Below are 18,682 nucleotides of genomic sequence, written 5' to 3' on the forward strand. Positions count from 1 at the left end.
CCACTCTTAGCCAGTATCAGATAACATTTATTCTTTTAATATAGTTTCAATTCTGATATTACTAGATTACCTTCCTTTATAATTTCCCCACCCCCATAAATACCCTTGATATTCTTGACTTTTTGCTCTTCCAGATAAATTTTGTTATTATTTTTCTAGCTCTATCGCCTAAGTAATGCTCTGGCTGCATCTCATAAATTTTGGTATGCTTTCTCATTGTTGTCACTCTCTTCAATGAAATAACTGATGGTTTTTATGATTTGTTCTTTGATTCACTTATTCTTTAGGATTAGAATAATCTATCTTTCCACTGTTCTTTGTTGAATATGATCTGAAAAAAGAATACATTTAATATTTCTGCCTTTCTATATTTGCTTTTAATTTTTATTTTTATGCCTTAATATATGGTCAATTTTTGTGTAGGTGCCATATGCTGTTGAAAAAAAGGTGTAGTCCTTTACATTCTCATTCAGTTTTCTCTACAGGTCGATCACATCTAACTTTTCTAATTCTATTTATTTCCTTAGTTTTTTTCTTGTTTATTCTTTTGGTAGAATTTATTGAGTTTTGAGAGAGGAGCCTACAAGTATAATCTTGCTATCTATTTCTTCCTGTAACTCACTTAACTTCTTTAAGAATTTGGATTGGTAATACTTCATTGTCTGTCATTGAAGTCCTTTCTCCAAATAAACTGCCACGCAATCAAACTCTACTGCAGAGAGCACACCTCTGTTAGGCTGGCCACATTGTTCAAATGCCAAATGTATGCTTGTCTAAAAAAACATTTTATGGAGAACTCACAGAGGGTAAGTGCTCACACAAAATGATCAGAAAACAACGATACAAGGACACTCTCAAGTTATTTCTTAAAAACTGTAGAATCAATTGTATGACATGGGAGACACCGGCACAGGCTACCCAGCATGGAGTCCCCTCATCAGAGAAGGTGCTGTGTTCTATGAACAAAGCAGAATTGAATTACCCCAAAGGAAACCCAAGATGCACAAAGTTAGAGAAACTACCCCAAATGTTCATATGGACTATTTGTGTCTGACCTGTGGTAGAGCATTCTGAGCTTGTACTGAGCCACAGTCAGACATACTGTAAGACTAACTTGACTAACACAGTGATGTCATGTTGGTCCTGTTTGAGAACAAAGGACAACAACCAATCTTTTAGGAAGAGTTTTTGCTAAGATTTCCTTCCTTATCTTTTTAAATTAGGTCTATTTTTGCTTTTATTTTGTCTGAGGTCAAGATTGCTACCCCTACTTTTTAATTTTTTTAAAGTTAGCTAAAGCATAAGAGATTTTGCTTTAGAACATTGTCCTCTTTATGTCTTTCTGTTTCAAGTATATTTCTTGTAAACAATATGTTGTAGGATTCTGGTTTCTGATCTACTCTGCTATCTGATTTCATTTTATGGGAGAGTTCACCCCATTCACATTCACTTATGATTATTAACTGTATTTCCTTCTATTCTATTTTTCCTCCTGTTTGTCCTCTTTTTTTACCTTTCCCCTGCTCACTATGTTTTGCTTCTTTCTATTACTGCTTTTGATCTTCTCTCCCTTGTCAGTTTCCCACCCTTCTTTACTGACTCTCCTATCCTCCTATTTCCCTCTTAGATAAGATAAATTTCTATCTTCAACTAATTGTGTCTATTATTCTCTCTTTGAGTCAATACTGAAGAGGGCCATTGTCCACCTTTCCATATTCCCTTCCATAGGTTTTTTGCACTTCTTACTGTGAAATAATAATTTAATGCATTTTATTTCTCCTTTCCTTCTGAACCCAGTTTACCCCTCTCTAAGGGATAAGAATTCCTTTATTATTTTTTCATGTCATTCTCGCAAATTCATCTTAAATCTGAAGCCTCTGTCTGGATATATTCCTTCTAGCTGTATTATTAGTGATAAGAATTACAAAAGTGATATTTTCCCACATAGGGATATAAACAGTTTAGCTCTATTGAATTTTTTATGTTTTCTTTTCCCTTTTTACCCATAATGCTTCTCTTTTAGTCTTATTATTGGAGATCAACTTTTTGGCTTAATTCTGGTCTCCTTACGAAAGCTTGAAACTTTTCTATTTCATTGAATGACCATCCCCTTCTCTCCCCCCTTCCTGATATATTATATTTAGTTTTGTTTGGTAAGTGATTCTTAGTTGTAATTCTAGCTCTTTTGTCTTCCAGGATATGATGTTCCATGACTTCTGGTCTTTTAATGTTGCAGCTGCTAAGTCCTATATAATCTTGTTTGTGGCTCCTCAATGTTTGAATTGTTTCTTTCTGGCCACTTTCAACATTTTCCCCTTGACCTGATCTGAAACTTGGCTATAATGTTCCTTGGAGTTCTCATTTTAAGATCTCTTTCTTTAGGTTATTGGTGTATTCTTTCAATGTTTATTTTGCCCTCTGGTTCCAGAATATCAGGGCAGTCTTCCTTGATAATTTCTTGAAAAATGCTGTCCAGATTTTCCTTTTGATCATGGCTTCCAGATAGTCCAATGACCCTGATATTATCTTTATGGATCCATTTTATTTTTCCCATGAGGCATTTTATAGTTTCTCTTACTTTCCATTCTTTCAAATTTATTTGATTGGTTCTTAATGTTTCATAGTCATTAGCTTCCACTTGCCCAATTCTAACTTTAAAGGACTTGTTATCCACAAGTATCTTTTGTACTTTCTTTTTTTGTTTGGCCAATTGTACTTTTAAGGAGTTGTTTTCTTCAATGGATTTTTGTATCTACTTTTCCATTTGGCCAATTCTACTTTTTTATGCAGTTGTTTTCTTTTTCTAAGCTGTTGATTCTTTTTTCATAATTCTTTTGCATCACTCTCATTTCTTTACACAATTTTTCTTCTATTTCTCATATGGTTTTTAAACTCCTTTTTTAGCTCTTTCACGAGTTCTTTCTGAGTTTGAGATGACTTCCTGTTTTACTTTAAGGTTCCACTCATAGATGTTTTGATGTTGCTATCTTCTTCTGAGTTTGTGTCTTGATCTTCCTTGTCACTATAAAAATTTCTATCACTAGATTTTTTTTTAACTTTTTTACTCATCTTTTTTTGATTCTTCTCTTTCTTCCTCGTGCTGCACTAATGTTGCCATGAGTCCATGATTATCCCTTATATTTGATCCTACACTGTGAAAGTGTGGTGCTATTGGAGTGTCTAGGAGCAGCTTATCTGTTGCTGGTTCTAGTACTGGCACTCTGGCCTCTGGAGGCTAAATATTTGCCTGGGACTATGCTAAAGCATGGGACAGCTTTCAAATCTGGAATCTGCCTGTTTTCCTTTTTATTTTCAAAATATATAAATAGATAATTTTCAACATTCACCCTTGCAAAACCTTGTGTTACCTCCCTTCCCCCAGCCCTTTCCCTAGATGGCAGGTAATCCAATATATGTTAAACATATTGTGCAATTCTTCTATGTATATTTCCATAATTATAATGTTTTACAAGAAAAGGCTGATCAAAAAGGAAAAAAAAATAAAAAAAAAAGCAAGCAAACAACAACAAAAGTGAAAATACTATGTTGTGATACACACTCAATTCCCTCAGTCCTCTCTCTGGATGCAGATGGCTCTCTTCATCAAAAGATCATTGGAACTGGTCTGAATCACCTCACTGTTGAAAAGAGCCACATCCATCAGAATTGACCATCGTATAATCTTGCTGTTGCTGTGTATAATGTCTCTTGGTTCTATTCACTTTATTCAGCATCAGAGCATAAGTCTCTCCAGGCCTTTCTGAAATCATCCTACTAATTGTTCCTTATTAGAACGATAATATTCCATAACATTCATATACCATAACTTATTCAACCATTCCCCAAATGATGGACATCCATTCAGTTTACAATTCCTTGCCACTATAAGAAGGGCTACCACAAACATTTTTGTACATGTGCATCCTTTTCCCTTTTTTAGGATCTCTTTGGGATGCAGACCCAGTAAAAACACTGCCGGATCAAAGGGTATATGCACAGTTTGATAGCTCTTTGGGCATAGTTCCAGAATGGTTGGATCAATTCAAACTCCAAGGAGAGATAATTTTCAACACATATAGATCCTTTTCCCTTTCTTTTGCTTTTTTAGTTAAGTGCTTTGTAAATGTTAAAGTATTAAAGAAAAATGAGTTATTATTAAGTAAGCACATGTTTTTGAGCAAAGGAACTAGGGGAGATACAAAGATAGGTAAAATTGGGCACCTTCCTCCATGAAACTTCGACTTGATTTGGAAATTTTAAATTAAGTTTGTTGAATTTCTCAGTAATCCACTGGTAGTTCAGTGTCTATTAAAGAATAAGTCTAAACCACCAATTCTTTGTGATGTTAGTTACCATTCATATTGAGCCAAAGGTGATGTGAATATATTAGCCATCTTTTTAGTGACTCTAATGCTCAGAGAATTAGAATTTATTGGTAGGATTGTCTGATCCTTTGGGGTAGGCTGGTGATGGAGATGGGACCTGAATACCAATTATTAGAGAGAAACAAATTCACCTGGCCAGAGGAAGAGAGAATTGTTCTAGAGATGGAAGGCCCAATCCAAGTCAAGAACAGCATCTAGGAGAGCAAGCAGAATGTCAGGCCAGGCCAAGTGAAAATGACCTCAGACCTCACAGAATCCCAGAAACTTAGAAAAGACTTCAACAAGCACAAAAGAATCCAACTTAAACCTTACTGAGAAGTACTTGGAGGATGCAGGAGTCACTAGGAGGAAAATGGTCAGCTCTCCCTCAAGCAACTTTCTTAAGCTAGCAGTGTCTCATGGGGGCCATGTTCCTTGTGTGCTCTGCAGAGGCAACAAGGTCAAAATGTGACTTCTTTGTGAACCACAAATGAGTCCAAGCTAAGAAGGCAAATCTCTGAGCCTGGCAGACTGTCATCTCTGCAGAGGCACTGCACCGTGGGCACCTAACCAAGGCGGCTCTCTGGCCTTGGGTACCTTGGCTGACCGCCCCCACAGATCATGGCTGGACACTTCCTTCATGTCCTGCTTATTCCTTCCAGGCAGCTCCAATCCTAGGTAAGTTGGTTTCCTTCAGGATGGCTGACAAGTAACCTCACAAATGCTTCTAAACACTTGGGGAAAAAAAAAAAAAACCAGTTGCTTGTGGGAAGCTATGGCTCATTCTAAACTACTCTACTGTGAAACTTGCTGAGAAAGGAGGTAAGGCAATGAAAGGTTCATTTTGCCTAATGAGAACTCAGTGACTTCTCATACAAATAGCTCTTCTTTAGGCTGGCTGTCAAATTTCTGCATCTTGAAATTAGCTAAGTCACTCACAGGATTTGTTAAGGCAAACAAATCCACAAAAATTGTTTTCAATCAGAGAAGTTCTACTTGGTAGAAAAATAAATCACATTTTTCTTCACTGTACTAATATGGAGGGTAATTTAGTTTCCAAATGATTACACCTTAAAGTTCTTTCATTGGATAAAATGTATTTTTGTTTTATGAACAAAACTTTATCACCCACAGAATGAAAACATAGAAAGCTGGATATTTGTATGACAACTTAAGAAGTTGCTGCCAACTCATCCTTTGACAAATAAAGTGAAAGCCAAACCTTGGAGTCTGTTCTATTACAAAGCAGGTTTGCTTTCAATCTCTGCTACTCTGGGGTTCCATCTCATAGATTTGGTGCTGTAGTTTACAAAATGGGTGTGACTCTGGGCAGCTTGCTTTTGAGGAGAAGAAATGGATAAAGTAAGATTGTTTGAGCAGGTATTAAGCATCCTCTGAACAGTCAGAAAGCTGAAATCTATTTTTGAAGAACTTTGCCTCAAAACACAGTGTATATCTCTCAGTACCAACAGATGTTTGCAGGGTTGGAAATCAATGATTTTTTTTTTCACTTTAAGGAAATAGTCTGAGTCAAAGTTTCCTTGGATCATTTTTAGAATCACAGAATCACAGACTGTCAGAATTGGACGGGTCCTTGGAACACACCGAAGCCAAACTCATTCTACATCCTTTGCTGGTCGATTGCAATAGACTCCCCTTAGGTCCTCTCCCCACCCGCCCCCCGGCCCAAGTTTCTTCCTGCTCCAGTCCAGAGCTGCCAAGCTACACAAAGTCCCCTCCACCATCAAATTTCACTGCACCCCAGGGGCTCCTTATTACTGTTAGGATCAGACACAGGATCCCTGGTTTGGCATCTAAAGAGATTCATAACTCCGTCTCTTTCTACTTTTGTAATATTCTGAGGGGCTGCCCCCTTGCTCCGCCTCCCAGGCATCTTGGGCTGTTTCCCCTCTCCCTCCCCTTCACCTCTGTATCTTGCCTTTTCTGGCTTCCTTTAAGAGCCAGGTCAGATTCCACCTTCTGTTTCTTCTAATAGCCCAGGTGGCCTGTGCCTTGCCCTCCAAGATGACCTGAAATCCACTTTGTATGTGTTTTGTATATGGCTATAGAGGTTCCCGGCTGTCTCTCCCAAGAGAGTGTAAGTTCCTTGAGGGCAGAGACCATTTCACTATTGTCTGTGTTTCTCCACTGCCTTGTATAATGCTAGCTACAAAATAGGTCCTTAATAAATGATCAGTCTTCGAGTAGAGGAAGAGCTGAGGCCCAGAGAAAGAAAGGACTTCCCTCAAATGACACGGATCTTTTGGGGAGCAAAGAAGAGTCTTCTGATTGCTGGTCTGACAGGTCTTTTCCCTTCACCACACTGCTTCCTTCTTCACAGCAATTAGTTTGAATCATCCTTTGCTTACATGCTCATTTCTTTCTTAAATCTCTAGTTCTTAACTCATACACAGTGACTAAAGGATATAAAAATGCATAATAAAGAAAACGATTCCTGAAAATCCTGAAGAGTTTGGGTAAAGGGGCCACCAGGCTCTTTCTTGCAGGAGAATCTTCAGTTCTGGCGCCCACAACTCTGCATTGGTTGTCCTGTGCTGAGATGTGTCCCTCTACCCCATGCCCAGGATGTGCCCCTCCACTCCATGCCCAGGATGTGCCCCTCCACCCCATGCCCGGGATGTGCCCAGGATGTTCCCCTTCTTCCCCTCTCCCTTCTGAAATTCTTGGATTCCCTTGGAGCTCAGCTTTCCCAGCCAGCCTCCCAGGGAGCCGATGTGTCTGGGTGCCAGGGCCTTTCCTTCAGAGCATGTGAACATGCATTTGTTTTGATTGTTTTTGGAGATGCACTGTATCCCTAGCATCATTTCTGGCACACAATGAGCGCTTAAACATACTTGTTGATGAAGATTAGTCTTCCCTCAACAAACATGCAGGGAATGTCCTGGATTAATTAATTCAGTCCCCACAATGTGCATTTCAAAGCACTTTAAGGTTTACAACAATCCAGAGAAGCAGGTCATACAAAACACTCCCATTTCATGGAATTGGAACAACTAGTTAGCAGTGGAGTCCAATCATGAGTTTGGATTTCCTGACCCTTATCTTTCAAGGTAAGAGGCTTTAGCAGGGACTTGTTTTGTAAGGAGTAGACAAATAAATATCCAAGAGTGCAACCTTTTCTAGAAAGAAAGTGGTTCAGAGGCTGGCAGCTCCAGAGGGTTGTCCCCAGCCCTTCCAAGCCCCTTTATAGGAGCAATAACCTTCATGAACGATATGAATATGCAAAGTCTCTTATTCCCAACATGGAAATGTGCAGACAGGCAAATCATCTGTCATTCCCTTAATTTAATTATCAGACCACATTCAATCATCTAATATAAAATGCAAATGAAGTGAATGGCTGACAGCATATCCTAATTATATTCATTATAATAATTAAATAGGACAGAATTTAGAAACAGAAATGAAAGAGCCATAAAACACATGGAGATTTTTAATTAAAACAACAACATTTTAATTAGAAACTGTAACACTATAGTAAATAGATGATTGGCTTAATCAAAGATAAGGACATTAATTTTATTACATAGGTTTCTCTTCTGGGCCATGGTTAGTGCCAGGGGACCTATCCCCTTCAGTTAATAGGCTAAATGGTGGCAGATACAAAGGATCAATTTAATGGACAATCTTTGGTGCACAATAGCTGCATAGTGGAACTACTTTCCTTTATAGCCCTATACCCCAATCCCCAGTTTTATAAAAATAAAAGCACAAGCTGTCTTTACAAAATATGATATCTAAAAAGGGGCTGAAAAATGGTGTAGAAGGACTAAAAAAAATTAAGTAGTCCTCTTCCCACCCTGAATAGCTTTGATTTCTTGATAGTTTGGAAATCTGCTTTCAGTTAAAAAACCCCAAATATTCGTTGCAGAGTATGAGTTTCAGATTAGGGGTCAGGAGAACTGAGTTCCCTTCTTAACTCAGACATCTAATTGCATTGTGACTCTGGGTCTCAATTTCTTCACCAGAAAAATGGAATTATTGATTTTGACTTGGATAATAGGATCACTACTAGAAGTAAGAAGACTGGAATCCAAATTGAAGTCCTACCTTTATGCCATATATAAGCTGGGGCAGGTTCCTTCTTGCTAGCTCATTAGTCCAGTGATTATCTGATCCTGACTTATTTCCAAGGTCACAGTTTCTTATACAGGTAGCTTATATTTTTGTCTACTTTTTCAATCTTTTGATTTTGTTCTGATATTTCTTTGTTTCTGATGGAGTCATTGATTTATTTGGAGTTTTCAGAATCTGATTTGCCATTCTGTCTTTAAGCTACTTCTCCACTTCTTTCCTTCAGAGCTTTGTTATCTTTCCAATTCTTTCCTCCAGAATTTTTGTTTCACTTTTTTTCTTGCTTCCATTCATTTCCCATCAGCTACAGTGTTCTCTAACATGTCCTTGTTGTGGGTCCTTCTCTCTACCATTTACCCTTTTTTGTGTATGTTGTCTTTCTTCATTACACTGTAAGTTCCTTAAGGGCAGGGATTTTTTTTTTTGGCCTGGCACATAGTACTGTACTGAATGTTTATTAGTTGATTAATACTAATAGGTACCACATATATCTATGTGGTCCTTGTGAAAGATTCATTTTTGCTTTTGAGTCACTTTTTGCCATTATTATGGAACCTATCATGCCTTCCTTTGGAAGATCTTCAGAGTCACAATCATTATGCTCAGAAGTATTTTCTTTGACGCAGTCCTTTTTCCAGCTCTTCAGCAGGATCCACCTTCCTGCTCTTCTTTTTGCCTGAAGAAGCTAATAAGTGGGCAGTTGGCTCTGCTTGACATCATGTGGCATTTTCTGGCTTCCTGTGCTGCCCTATCTCTAGGGCTTCTTATGAGAGAGCGAGTGTGTTGGCTGGAGACCTGGAGTGTCTCAGTCGGAACACTCTCATGGCACCCTGGTGGCTGCTTGCTTCCTGGATAATCCCCGATTCCCCCTTGAATCCAGGGCTTTCTGACTTTCCTGGGTTTTTCTAAGGAGAATCTTGCCATGTCTGAATCCAGAGGCAACTCCTGTCTGGCCAAGCTGGGGGCTGTGGCCTGGACTTTGGGCTGACTGTGCATTCCGACGGTGGAAGAAGTCGCCTACTGTAATTTCTCATGTATTTACTTCATATTTGTAGGATCTGGGTGGTCAGTCTGCCCATCAGGTATGTGTCTCAGTCCAAAGGCCTGTAGACTATTCTTTAGGTCACATTAGAGCTAGGAGAGACCTCAGTGATATAATAGTCTAACCCCCATTCTGCAGATGCAGTGAGTGATTGACCAAGGTCACAAAAGTAAGTAATGGCAGAGGTGGGATTTGAAGCAGGCCTTCTGACTCCAAGTCTCTCTAATGCTTTGATGGGTCCCAGACCTGGATAACTTTGACATTTCTGCTGGGAGGTGCTAGAAGCCAAGCAATAGTAGTGAATCCTCCACAATGTGATTTAATCTCAATTGGGCCCTCTCTGCATTAGATCTTTGAACTCTTTCCCCAACTGACTGTATCACACTTGAATGTTGCCTTTCTTTCTCTCGAGCCTCTCATATCACACTTTCCTTTTGCCCTCTCAGCTGACAACCTTGCTTCCTCTTTGGAGAAAAAAGAGACCCTTTTCCACGACTGCCTTCTTTTTCCTTACTCTATAAGTCTGAATACTCTTCCTTTTTTCCAGTCTTTCCTCTATGTGGCACTTGATCCCACCCCTGCCTGTCTGCCAGAGGGGGCCTCCAAAGTCATTTCTCTCTCATTTTCCAATTTCTAATCTTTCTCTACCAATAAGCTCATTCCCTTTGGTTGTTGTTGTTGAGTCGTTTTAGCCACATTCAACTTTCCATAATGGGGTTTTCTTGACAAAGAAGCTCATTCTCTGTTGCCTTCAAAAATACATGCTATCCTCCCTCATCCTTAAAAACTTTCACATGGTCCTATCAGACCCTAAAGATATCACTTTTACATGCCACTTCACCACTCAGACTGGCTAAGATGACAGGAAAAGATAATGAAAAGTTTTGGAGGGGATGTGGGAAAATTGGGACACTGATACATTATTGGTGGAGTTGTGAAATGATCCAACCATTCTGGAACTATGTCCAAAGGACTATCAAACTGTGCATATACCCTTTGATCCAGCAGTGCATCTATAGGTCTGTATCCCAAAGAGATCATAAAAAATGGAAAAGGACCCACATGTACAAAAGTATCTGGGGCGGCCCTTTTTGTAGTGGCAAAGAACTGGAAACTGAATGGATACCTATCAGTAGGGGAATGGCCAAATAAGTTATGGTATATGAATGTCATGGAATATTATTGTTCTGAAAGAAATGACCAACAGGATGATTTCAGAAAGGCCTGGAAAGACTTATATGAACTGATGCTGAAATGAAGTGAGCAGAACTAAGAGAATGCTGTACATAATAATGGCAAGATTATGTGATAACCAACTGTGATGGACTTGGCTCTCTTCAGAAATGCAGTGATTCAAGAAAGACTTGGGATGGAAAGTGTCATCTGCATCCAGAGAGAGAACTATGGAGACTAGTGAATAGAAGTTGTGTTTGATTACATCAAATTAAAAAGTTTTTGTACAAACAAAACCAATGTAGTCAAGATTATAATGGAAACAGAAACTTTGGAAATGATTTTTACAGCCAGTATTTCTGATAAAAGCCTCATTTCTAAAATATAAAGAATGGAGTCAGATTTATAAGAATACAAATTATTCCTCAGTTGATAAATGGTCGAAAGATATGAACAATTCTCAGATGAAGACATTAAAGGCATCTAAAGTTCTATGAAAAAATGCTCTCAATCATTTGATTAGAGAAATGCAAATTAAAGCAACTCTGAGATACTACCTCACACTTATCAGACTGGTTAAGATGACAGGAAAAGGTAATGATAAATGTTGGATATGTGGAAAAACTGGGACACTAATGCATTGCTGGTGGAATTGTGAACTGATTGAACCATTCTGGAGAACAATTTGGAGTTATGCTCACAAGATTATAAAACTGTGATACCTTTTGATATAAAATGCTACTATTCAGTTTGTCTCCCAAGGAATTTATAAAAGAGGGAAAAAGAACCATATGTGTAAAAATGTTTCTATCAGCTTTTTTTTGTGATGGCAAAGAAATGGAAATTCTTTGTCCACTGGGGAATTCACTGGGGAATGGCTGAACAAGTTAGGTTATATGAAAGTAGTGGAATATTATTGTTCTATAAAAAATAATGAACAAGCTTATTTTAGAAAAGCTTGGAAAGATTTACATGAACTGATGCTGAGTGAAACAAGCAGAACCAGGGAAAATATCATATACAGCAAGATCAAGATAGTGTGATGATCAACTATATAGATTTGGTTCTTCTCAGCAGTTTAGTCATCCAAGGTAATCACAATAAATTTTGGATGGAAAATGCCACTAGCATCCAAAAAGAGAACTAGGGACATTGAATGTAAATCAACACATGCTAGATTCACTTTTTTTTTCCTTCATTTTTTTTTCTTGTGGTTTTTCCCTTCAGTTCTGATTTTTCACATATGGAAATATGTGAAAAAGAAAGAATATACATGCATAACTCCAAAAATGTTATTTTGCATGTAACTAGGGAAAATAGAAAGAAAAAAAAAAAGCTTGTCATCCTATATAGTACACGTGTGATTCTTGGCATCTCAAAATAATTACAATAATAACACCACAGATCACTGATTACCATAACAGATATGAACGGGTATAAAAATAATGAAAAAAGTTTGAAATACTGTAGAATTTTAAAAACACAACCCAATGTAAGCATATGCTGTTGGGAAAATGTCACCAATAGCCTTGTTTGATGCAGGATTGCCACAAACTCAATTTGCTTAAAATTTTGAATCAAGTGAGAAGTAGAAAGATTATGCACTTTTGGTATAAAGAATGACAGAAGAGTTAGGTCAAAGGGGGTAATATAGATTCCATTTTCACTGCAAAACTGAATATGACCCATACATGGTGATTCAAACACATTATAGCAGCACACAAATGAGTAGCAAAGCACTTTACTAGTTTCTTCTAAGAATTCTTCTAATCTTGTGATTGATAGCACCTGTCTTAACAGAAGGTACCAAATGTCTATTAACTAAAATGAGAGCACCAGTGATCCCTCCAAATATAGAATATGTGTTTTTGTACTTTATACAACATATTCATAGATTCTACCATTACAAATAATTCTAAAAGCATGTACGCAGGCAAAAATTCATTGGCTGAGGAGCAAAAAAAGTGTGTAGAAAAGTCTCAGTGAGGAGATGAGCACTTGCTATTGATTTGGCAATTACTGAACAAGTTGTCTAAAAGTGCTGTGACATTTAGAGTGTCTCTATGGATCATCGCAGTATATATGGCCTAGTTCCACATTCACGGCTGTTAGAATGGCAGAATATCCGACGTCCACAAAGAAAGCACCCAGCAACCCAACGCTATCAGGATAACTCATGTAAAACAGGGCAGTTTTAGGGGAGACAGCGCCGGTCTCCTCTGGTTTGGCTTCTCTTAAGCCAGTTTGTCTGCCTAGGGAGGACAGGGGCTGTGCCCAAGTCGAAGCTTGCGGAGCACTTGCTCACCGTCCCCGGCCTCCGCTCTAGGTTTATGTGATGCGGCTTCTGCCTTCCTCCACCCCCACTCACTCACTGTGAGTGTCCTGGACCCGAAGCTCTCCTGTAAGCTACCTCGCCAGCCTCCCAAGGTCAGAGAGCTCCCAGGCCCTCTTTCCAGCCCTGGCCCTGGGCTCTGTTCCTGCATCACCACTGCCTTTGGGGTGTCCTGAGGATAGCCCAGGGGCTTCATTCCTTCACTGTGTCTTTCCCCCAGGCCTCCTTTCTTCCCCACAGCCCGACCATCCCTCTCCCAGAAGCACGGCTCACAGCCTCCCCATGTCCCTTCCCTGCTGCCCCACGGCTAATCCTCCGGCTAGTCTTCATTCATGTTTAGCTTCCCCATGCCTCTGCTTCTCTCGGTTCACCCCTGGTCTGCCGGGGTGGCCCCCCCATGGTCTCCCCTCCCCCAACTGCAGAGGTGATTGTCCATGCACTCCTGTGGTGGCTCATCGCCTTTAAGGCCGAACAGAGAAGCCGTCCCAGCCCAGCCTCCTTCGGCCCTTTCCTCCTCTCCCATACTGTCCCTACCCGTCACCTTATCGCCACATTCCAAACCTCTTCTCCCTCTTCCAGTTCCTCTCAAGACTCAGCAGTTCTGGCCTCTGAAAGGGGCCTTCCATCGTCCCTCCCTCGCCAGCCCCTCCTCCCTGAGATGATCTGTTTTTACCAAGTGTACACAGATACAGACTGTCCGTACAAAGGACATGTTGCCTCCTGCGTGGGAACGTGAGATTCTCGAGGGAAAGGATCCCATCTTTGCATTTCTGTTTTTTCATCACTTGCCTAGCACCTGGCACAAGGAAAGGGCTTGACGAAACACTTGCTTACTGACTGGCTGATATATATGGAGGAGCAGGAGGATCAGTGTTCCATCTGCACAAGGATGATGGCTTCACTATGGCCAATCTTGCCTCTTCTCACTCTCTCTAAGCTCCCCTTATCACCAGAGAAAGGTCCCAGCACGGCCCAAAGGAAACCTTCGAGCTCACTTAGTTCGAGGTTCTCCTTTTTTCAGACAAGGAAACTGAGGCACACAGAGGGACAGGCCGCCCCAGGGAGGGAGTCAGAGAGATGCACCGGTCCCCATCTCTTACCTGGTTGTCTGGATGGTTTACGGTAAAGTAGCCCACACAGATGATGACTTCGTGGAGCAGGACTTCGCAGGAGTGGTGGGCGCAGTGCCACAGCAGGGAGCTGAGAATGTGCCGGAATGCCAGGGACAGCCCTTCTGCACCTACAATGGACTGACAGAAAGCAAAAGGGGTCATTTGTAATCGGAGTGGTGGCCCCCCCACCTGGAGGAGCGGAGGAGCTTAATTAAAATAAGGGATGCCATTTTAAAATGACTTCTTGTTGCTCTTTCAAGAGAACCTCAAACACCAAACATTCACGCCAGCCCAATCCGTAATATATAATGTCACCTTTCCAGCAAAATCTGTGACCTGATGCAATCTGGTGTGTGGGGCAGCTCCCCGCTTCTCCCAGTAATCACACACATGGTGATGAGACACATCATTCATCTGGAAATCGGAAAAAGAGCAGAGCTCACGTGGGCACCTATCAGAACTTAGCTGACCACTGTCTGCAGGCTGTCATTTGGGGAACAGGGCAAGTGCAGGACACACTGAGTGCTCCAGGCCCTTTTAGTGATACTATGAAGCAAAGAGAAAACCCTCACTTCTGCACAAGGGGCAAATCCTGTCTTCACTGGTTACCTGTGTGTTGCAAACAGAAGAGAAAGACGAGGAATAATCAACACTTTTTCAAATTCCTCTTGTCAAGTATGCTGTCCACAGCTTCCTGTTCAGGTCTGGGTTGGCCCAGAAGGCCTTAAGGGACCGGCCCAGCTCCAAGACTTGGAAATAAACAGTTTCAAGAGCGGGAGGTTTCCAAGATGGGGGTGGGGTGGGGAAGGGCAGTTGGGAACTCTCAGCCTTAAGGCTTTCTGGTGTACTTTCTAAACTCAGCAAGTTAATGGGGGTGATGGACGAGAATCCAAATGTACCTGTGGCCTCTATTTAGTAAACATGTCAAGCAGACAGAGTGACCCAAGGTCAAAGGGGAAAAGCGAAGCCCAAGGACTAAGTTAAACTATCTAGAAAATGAAACGAGGTGACAGTGTGAGTCTTCAGGAAAGTGGTTCATCTTGAATGTTCCTTGACTTTGTCTTTGTCTTTGTTCAGAACAAATCTGTCATGGTGTACAAGTGATAGAAAGCATTGTCCCCCGTACAATTCAGTCCACGCTGCAAAATATAGTCATTTTAGCAAAGACTTCTGAAATAAAATGAATCCACATTTCTGAAGGAAATGCCTGGCTAAATAAATCTTCAACATTAGGGTCACCGGCCTGAGCAAGAATGACACTTTCCAGGTCCCAAGGCAAGTTTGGGTACATTCTGCTCCTTGACATTTCTTCTGGCCTGTCCTTACTTCTTACTTATATCCACCTGTAGTGTAACCTCATGCTCTCTGTTAAACTATCAAGAAAAACAGATCCAGGGACATGTCAGTTTGAACAGAAAAATTAAACCTATTTTTAATTTTTTTTCATTTTGTTTTTTTCTTTCCTTTTCCTTTTTTTTTTTTAAATTAAAACCTTTTGTTTTCAAAACATATACATGGAGAATTTTTCAACATTAACCCTTCTAAACCTTGTGTTCCAATTTTCCCTCCCTTCTCTTTACCCCTTCTCCTAGATGGCAAGTAATCCAATATATGTTAAATAAGTAAACCCAGTTTTAAAGGAAATGATTTCCTCTTTAGTCTCTGGGAGCAGTGCTGGATTTGGACTCAGGAGACAGATTCACATCAGCTTTAACATGTGTTTTGTTGTCTGACCTTGAGCAAAACTGACATGGGGAAGACCTTCTCTCTGTAAACCTTCAAGTGCTTTGTAGGTAAGTGGAATCTGTCATGATTTAGGCAGAATTACCCAATCAGTACAGAGCTCATCATCCAGTGGTTACAGCTATCCAAAGAAAGGAGACCTACATTATCCTAGCTTAGGGCTCAGCGAGCCAGTACTCATCCTGGAATTCAACTGTTTTCTGAAGCTAGGAAATACTGTTCCTGTTTTATTGGCACATAATGAAATGGGCCCAGAACAAGCAGGTGGTATTCCCCAAACTGCTCCCTTCTGTCCCCACCTTCTACTTAGTTTAAATCATGCTTGGCATTTTTCTGTCTCCCCATCTTGAATGTGTCTTGTGTAATCTTCTCATTTTCTGGAGAGAAGAGTCTGGGAGACACACTTCAAGATGTTTCCACAATGTTTGTTGGAAGGGCTTTGGATCTCTCCTTTGGATCCCTTACTTTGCTGTCTGTATTGTTACAGGATCTTAGACTTAGTTTGAAGAGACCCTAGAAATGATCAGTTCCAATCTCCTCATTCTTGAGGAAAGAGCAGCCTGGAGAGTGGCAGGGAGAGGCTGGCTCCCCTCATCAGGCTCCCCGTCTGGTGCCCTTTCTAGTCTGCTCAGATCCCATCTCCTTGTTGCTCTGATTGGGCTACCTGCCTCTCCAGGATCCAATAGGACCTTCGCCATCAACAGAGTATTCAAGGTTACTTTTATTTGTCTCTTCTTCTCCCTCTAGACGATGGCTTTTATGCCATGGACCCCTTTGGCAGTAGTTTGCCTCTGAACTCTTTCTCAGAATGATGCTTTTAAGTGCAAAAACCCCACACAGGATCACAAAGAAAATTAATGATGTTAAAATATGGTTACCAGACTAGAAAACAAGTTCCCAGGCCAGAAGCTAAGAACCCCCATAGACAATCTAAACAGCCCTTACTACTTCTTGAGGTCACTTTTCCAATCAGCCTTCTTAACATGAACAATCTGACAAGAGAGTGTAAGGAAAAGCCGGAGGGCAGCCAGGTGGTACGGTGGCTTAAACACTGGGCTTGGAATCAGGAAGACTCCACAAAATTATGCTGTTATAATAACATTTTTATATTATATAATTATTACAGTGGATCAGATCCTGCGCATGTCTGGAAAACAGACCTCTTCAATTCCTTCTAGCTTTTATTTAAGGAGATTATGAAGTGACGCTGTTCTTGACTAATGGAAGTGCGTTTAAAAACATTCCACCTTCTACAAATGATCTTTCCTCACTCACCACTCCCTAAAATGCTCTGAATCTTCCATTACCCAAAGTAAATACTTTCTGTTTAATCTGGAGACATCTTCATGTTTAGTCATTGGTCGTCCCCATCAGGGAGCTCTTTTGGGAGCTCCTTGAGGGCAGGGCAGGGCTCTCTCTCGTGCCCGGTGCCGGTTCAGGGGCCGCAAGTCAAACATGACACGTTTTTAATCACGTCAACAGTGAGGGTGGCCCTTCCTGCAGATGCTAAGGAGTGACTGCCTGCAGTGGTCTAAGGGCCAGGGTGCAGACGCGTACTGGCAGCGGGCCAGGGAGGATGATGGCAACAGGCTCTCTCCCGTGATCTCCGGTTTTGGGGTGCTGGCTTATTACAAGACAGAGGTGGCTGACAGGCTGCAAAGGTTTCTTCTTTTAAATGGGCACTGGCTATCCAAGGAAGTGAGAGGAAGCTGGAGATCCACTGGGCTGGGGGGGGGGGGGGGGGGCAAGAAGGGGAACCAGGAAGCTGCAGAATGGGGACCACAAGGAAGGAAAGCAGCTCAGAGAAGTGCCAGGTGGGAAGCAGAAGACCAGGGGACGCGGAGTCCAAGCGAGCCTGGTGGGGGCAGGGCAGCAAGTCGCTCTCAAGCGCACCTGGCAGAGACACACAGGAGGCAGTGTCCTCCCTCCAGGAGCTTAACTTCCACAGAGGAGACACAACAGAGCCAGGTAAGCGTGTCGGAGGAAGGCTTTATGCTAACTAAGGAGACAAGGAAAGGCTGGGGCTGGGGTGGTCTGGGGGAGAGAGGTGGGCTGCATTTCAAGCAGGGCGGACCGCTTGGGGAGAGGCCACAAAGGAATGGGAGGCTAAGCTGGGGAATTGACAAGGAAACCAGTGTATCTGATAGGAGAGGGCAGGAAGGGAAATGATGTGGAGTGAGGCTGAAGAGAGGTCGGAGTCGGGAGGTGAAGGCCTTTTGAGGCCCTCGAGGCCGGCCAGCCCAACCCCTTAATTTTACCACTGGGGTAACTGAGGCAGAGAAGGTGACCTGCTCAGGTCTGAAGCAGAATCTGAATTCAGGTCTTCTTTACTTTATTCCACAGTTAACAGGAGATCACTGATGCTTCTTGAAGAGAGAAATGACATGGTAGTTTCTATGCTTTGGGAAGATTCTTTTGTGGAAGAGAGAGAGAGATGGTAAGTAAGACATGCAGTGAGGAGGCCAGGGCAGATGTGGGAAGTGCCTGAGCCAGGTAAGTAGGCTTGTAAGGGGAGAGAAGGGGGTGTGTGTAAGGAGGGGATGGGACAAGAGCAGAGTCCAGACCATGGAGGAGCTGATGGAGGAGCCGAGGCAACTGGAAGAACACTCTCAATGGAAGCAGAGAAGTCAGGAGAAGACAGGGAGTTTGGGGGAAGTGAATGAATTCTCTGTCAGACATGGTGGGCCTGAGAGGCCTAGAGGACATCCAGCCAGAGATCTTCAACAAGCAGTTGGAGATGGGAGAAGGGATACCAGCAGATGCTAGGGCTGGCTACACGGACTCGAGAAACATCTATATAGAAATGTTCACTGACCTGTGA

General features: G+C 41.5%; 1 protein-coding gene across 3 annotated transcripts in view; it reads right to left on the bottom strand.

The window, feature by feature from the left end:
* The window catches only part of SCAPER (S-phase cyclin A associated protein in the ER), a 352,222-nt gene that overhangs the window by 23,490 nt on the left and 310,050 nt on the right, over positions 1 to 18,682 (bottom strand). For 2 of the 3 annotated variants that reach the window (XM_031956800.1, XM_031956801.1), the window contains 2 exons: positions 14,434 to 14,532; positions 14,107 to 14,256 (listed from right to left, as the gene is read on the bottom strand). In XM_031956800.1, the coding sequence (XP_031812660.1) occupies positions 14,107 to 14,256; positions 14,434 to 14,532 (249 nt within the window). The remainder of the gene's footprint in view (positions 1 to 14,106; positions 14,257 to 14,433; positions 14,533 to 18,682) is intronic. The other variant, XM_031956799.1, reaches the window with a different exon arrangement.

This window comes from Sarcophilus harrisii, chromosome 2, assembly GCF_902635505.1.
Source record: "Sarcophilus harrisii chromosome 2, mSarHar1.11, whole genome shotgun sequence".
NCBI classification, from domain to species: Eukaryota; Metazoa; Chordata; class Mammalia; order Dasyuromorphia; family Dasyuridae; genus Sarcophilus; species Sarcophilus harrisii.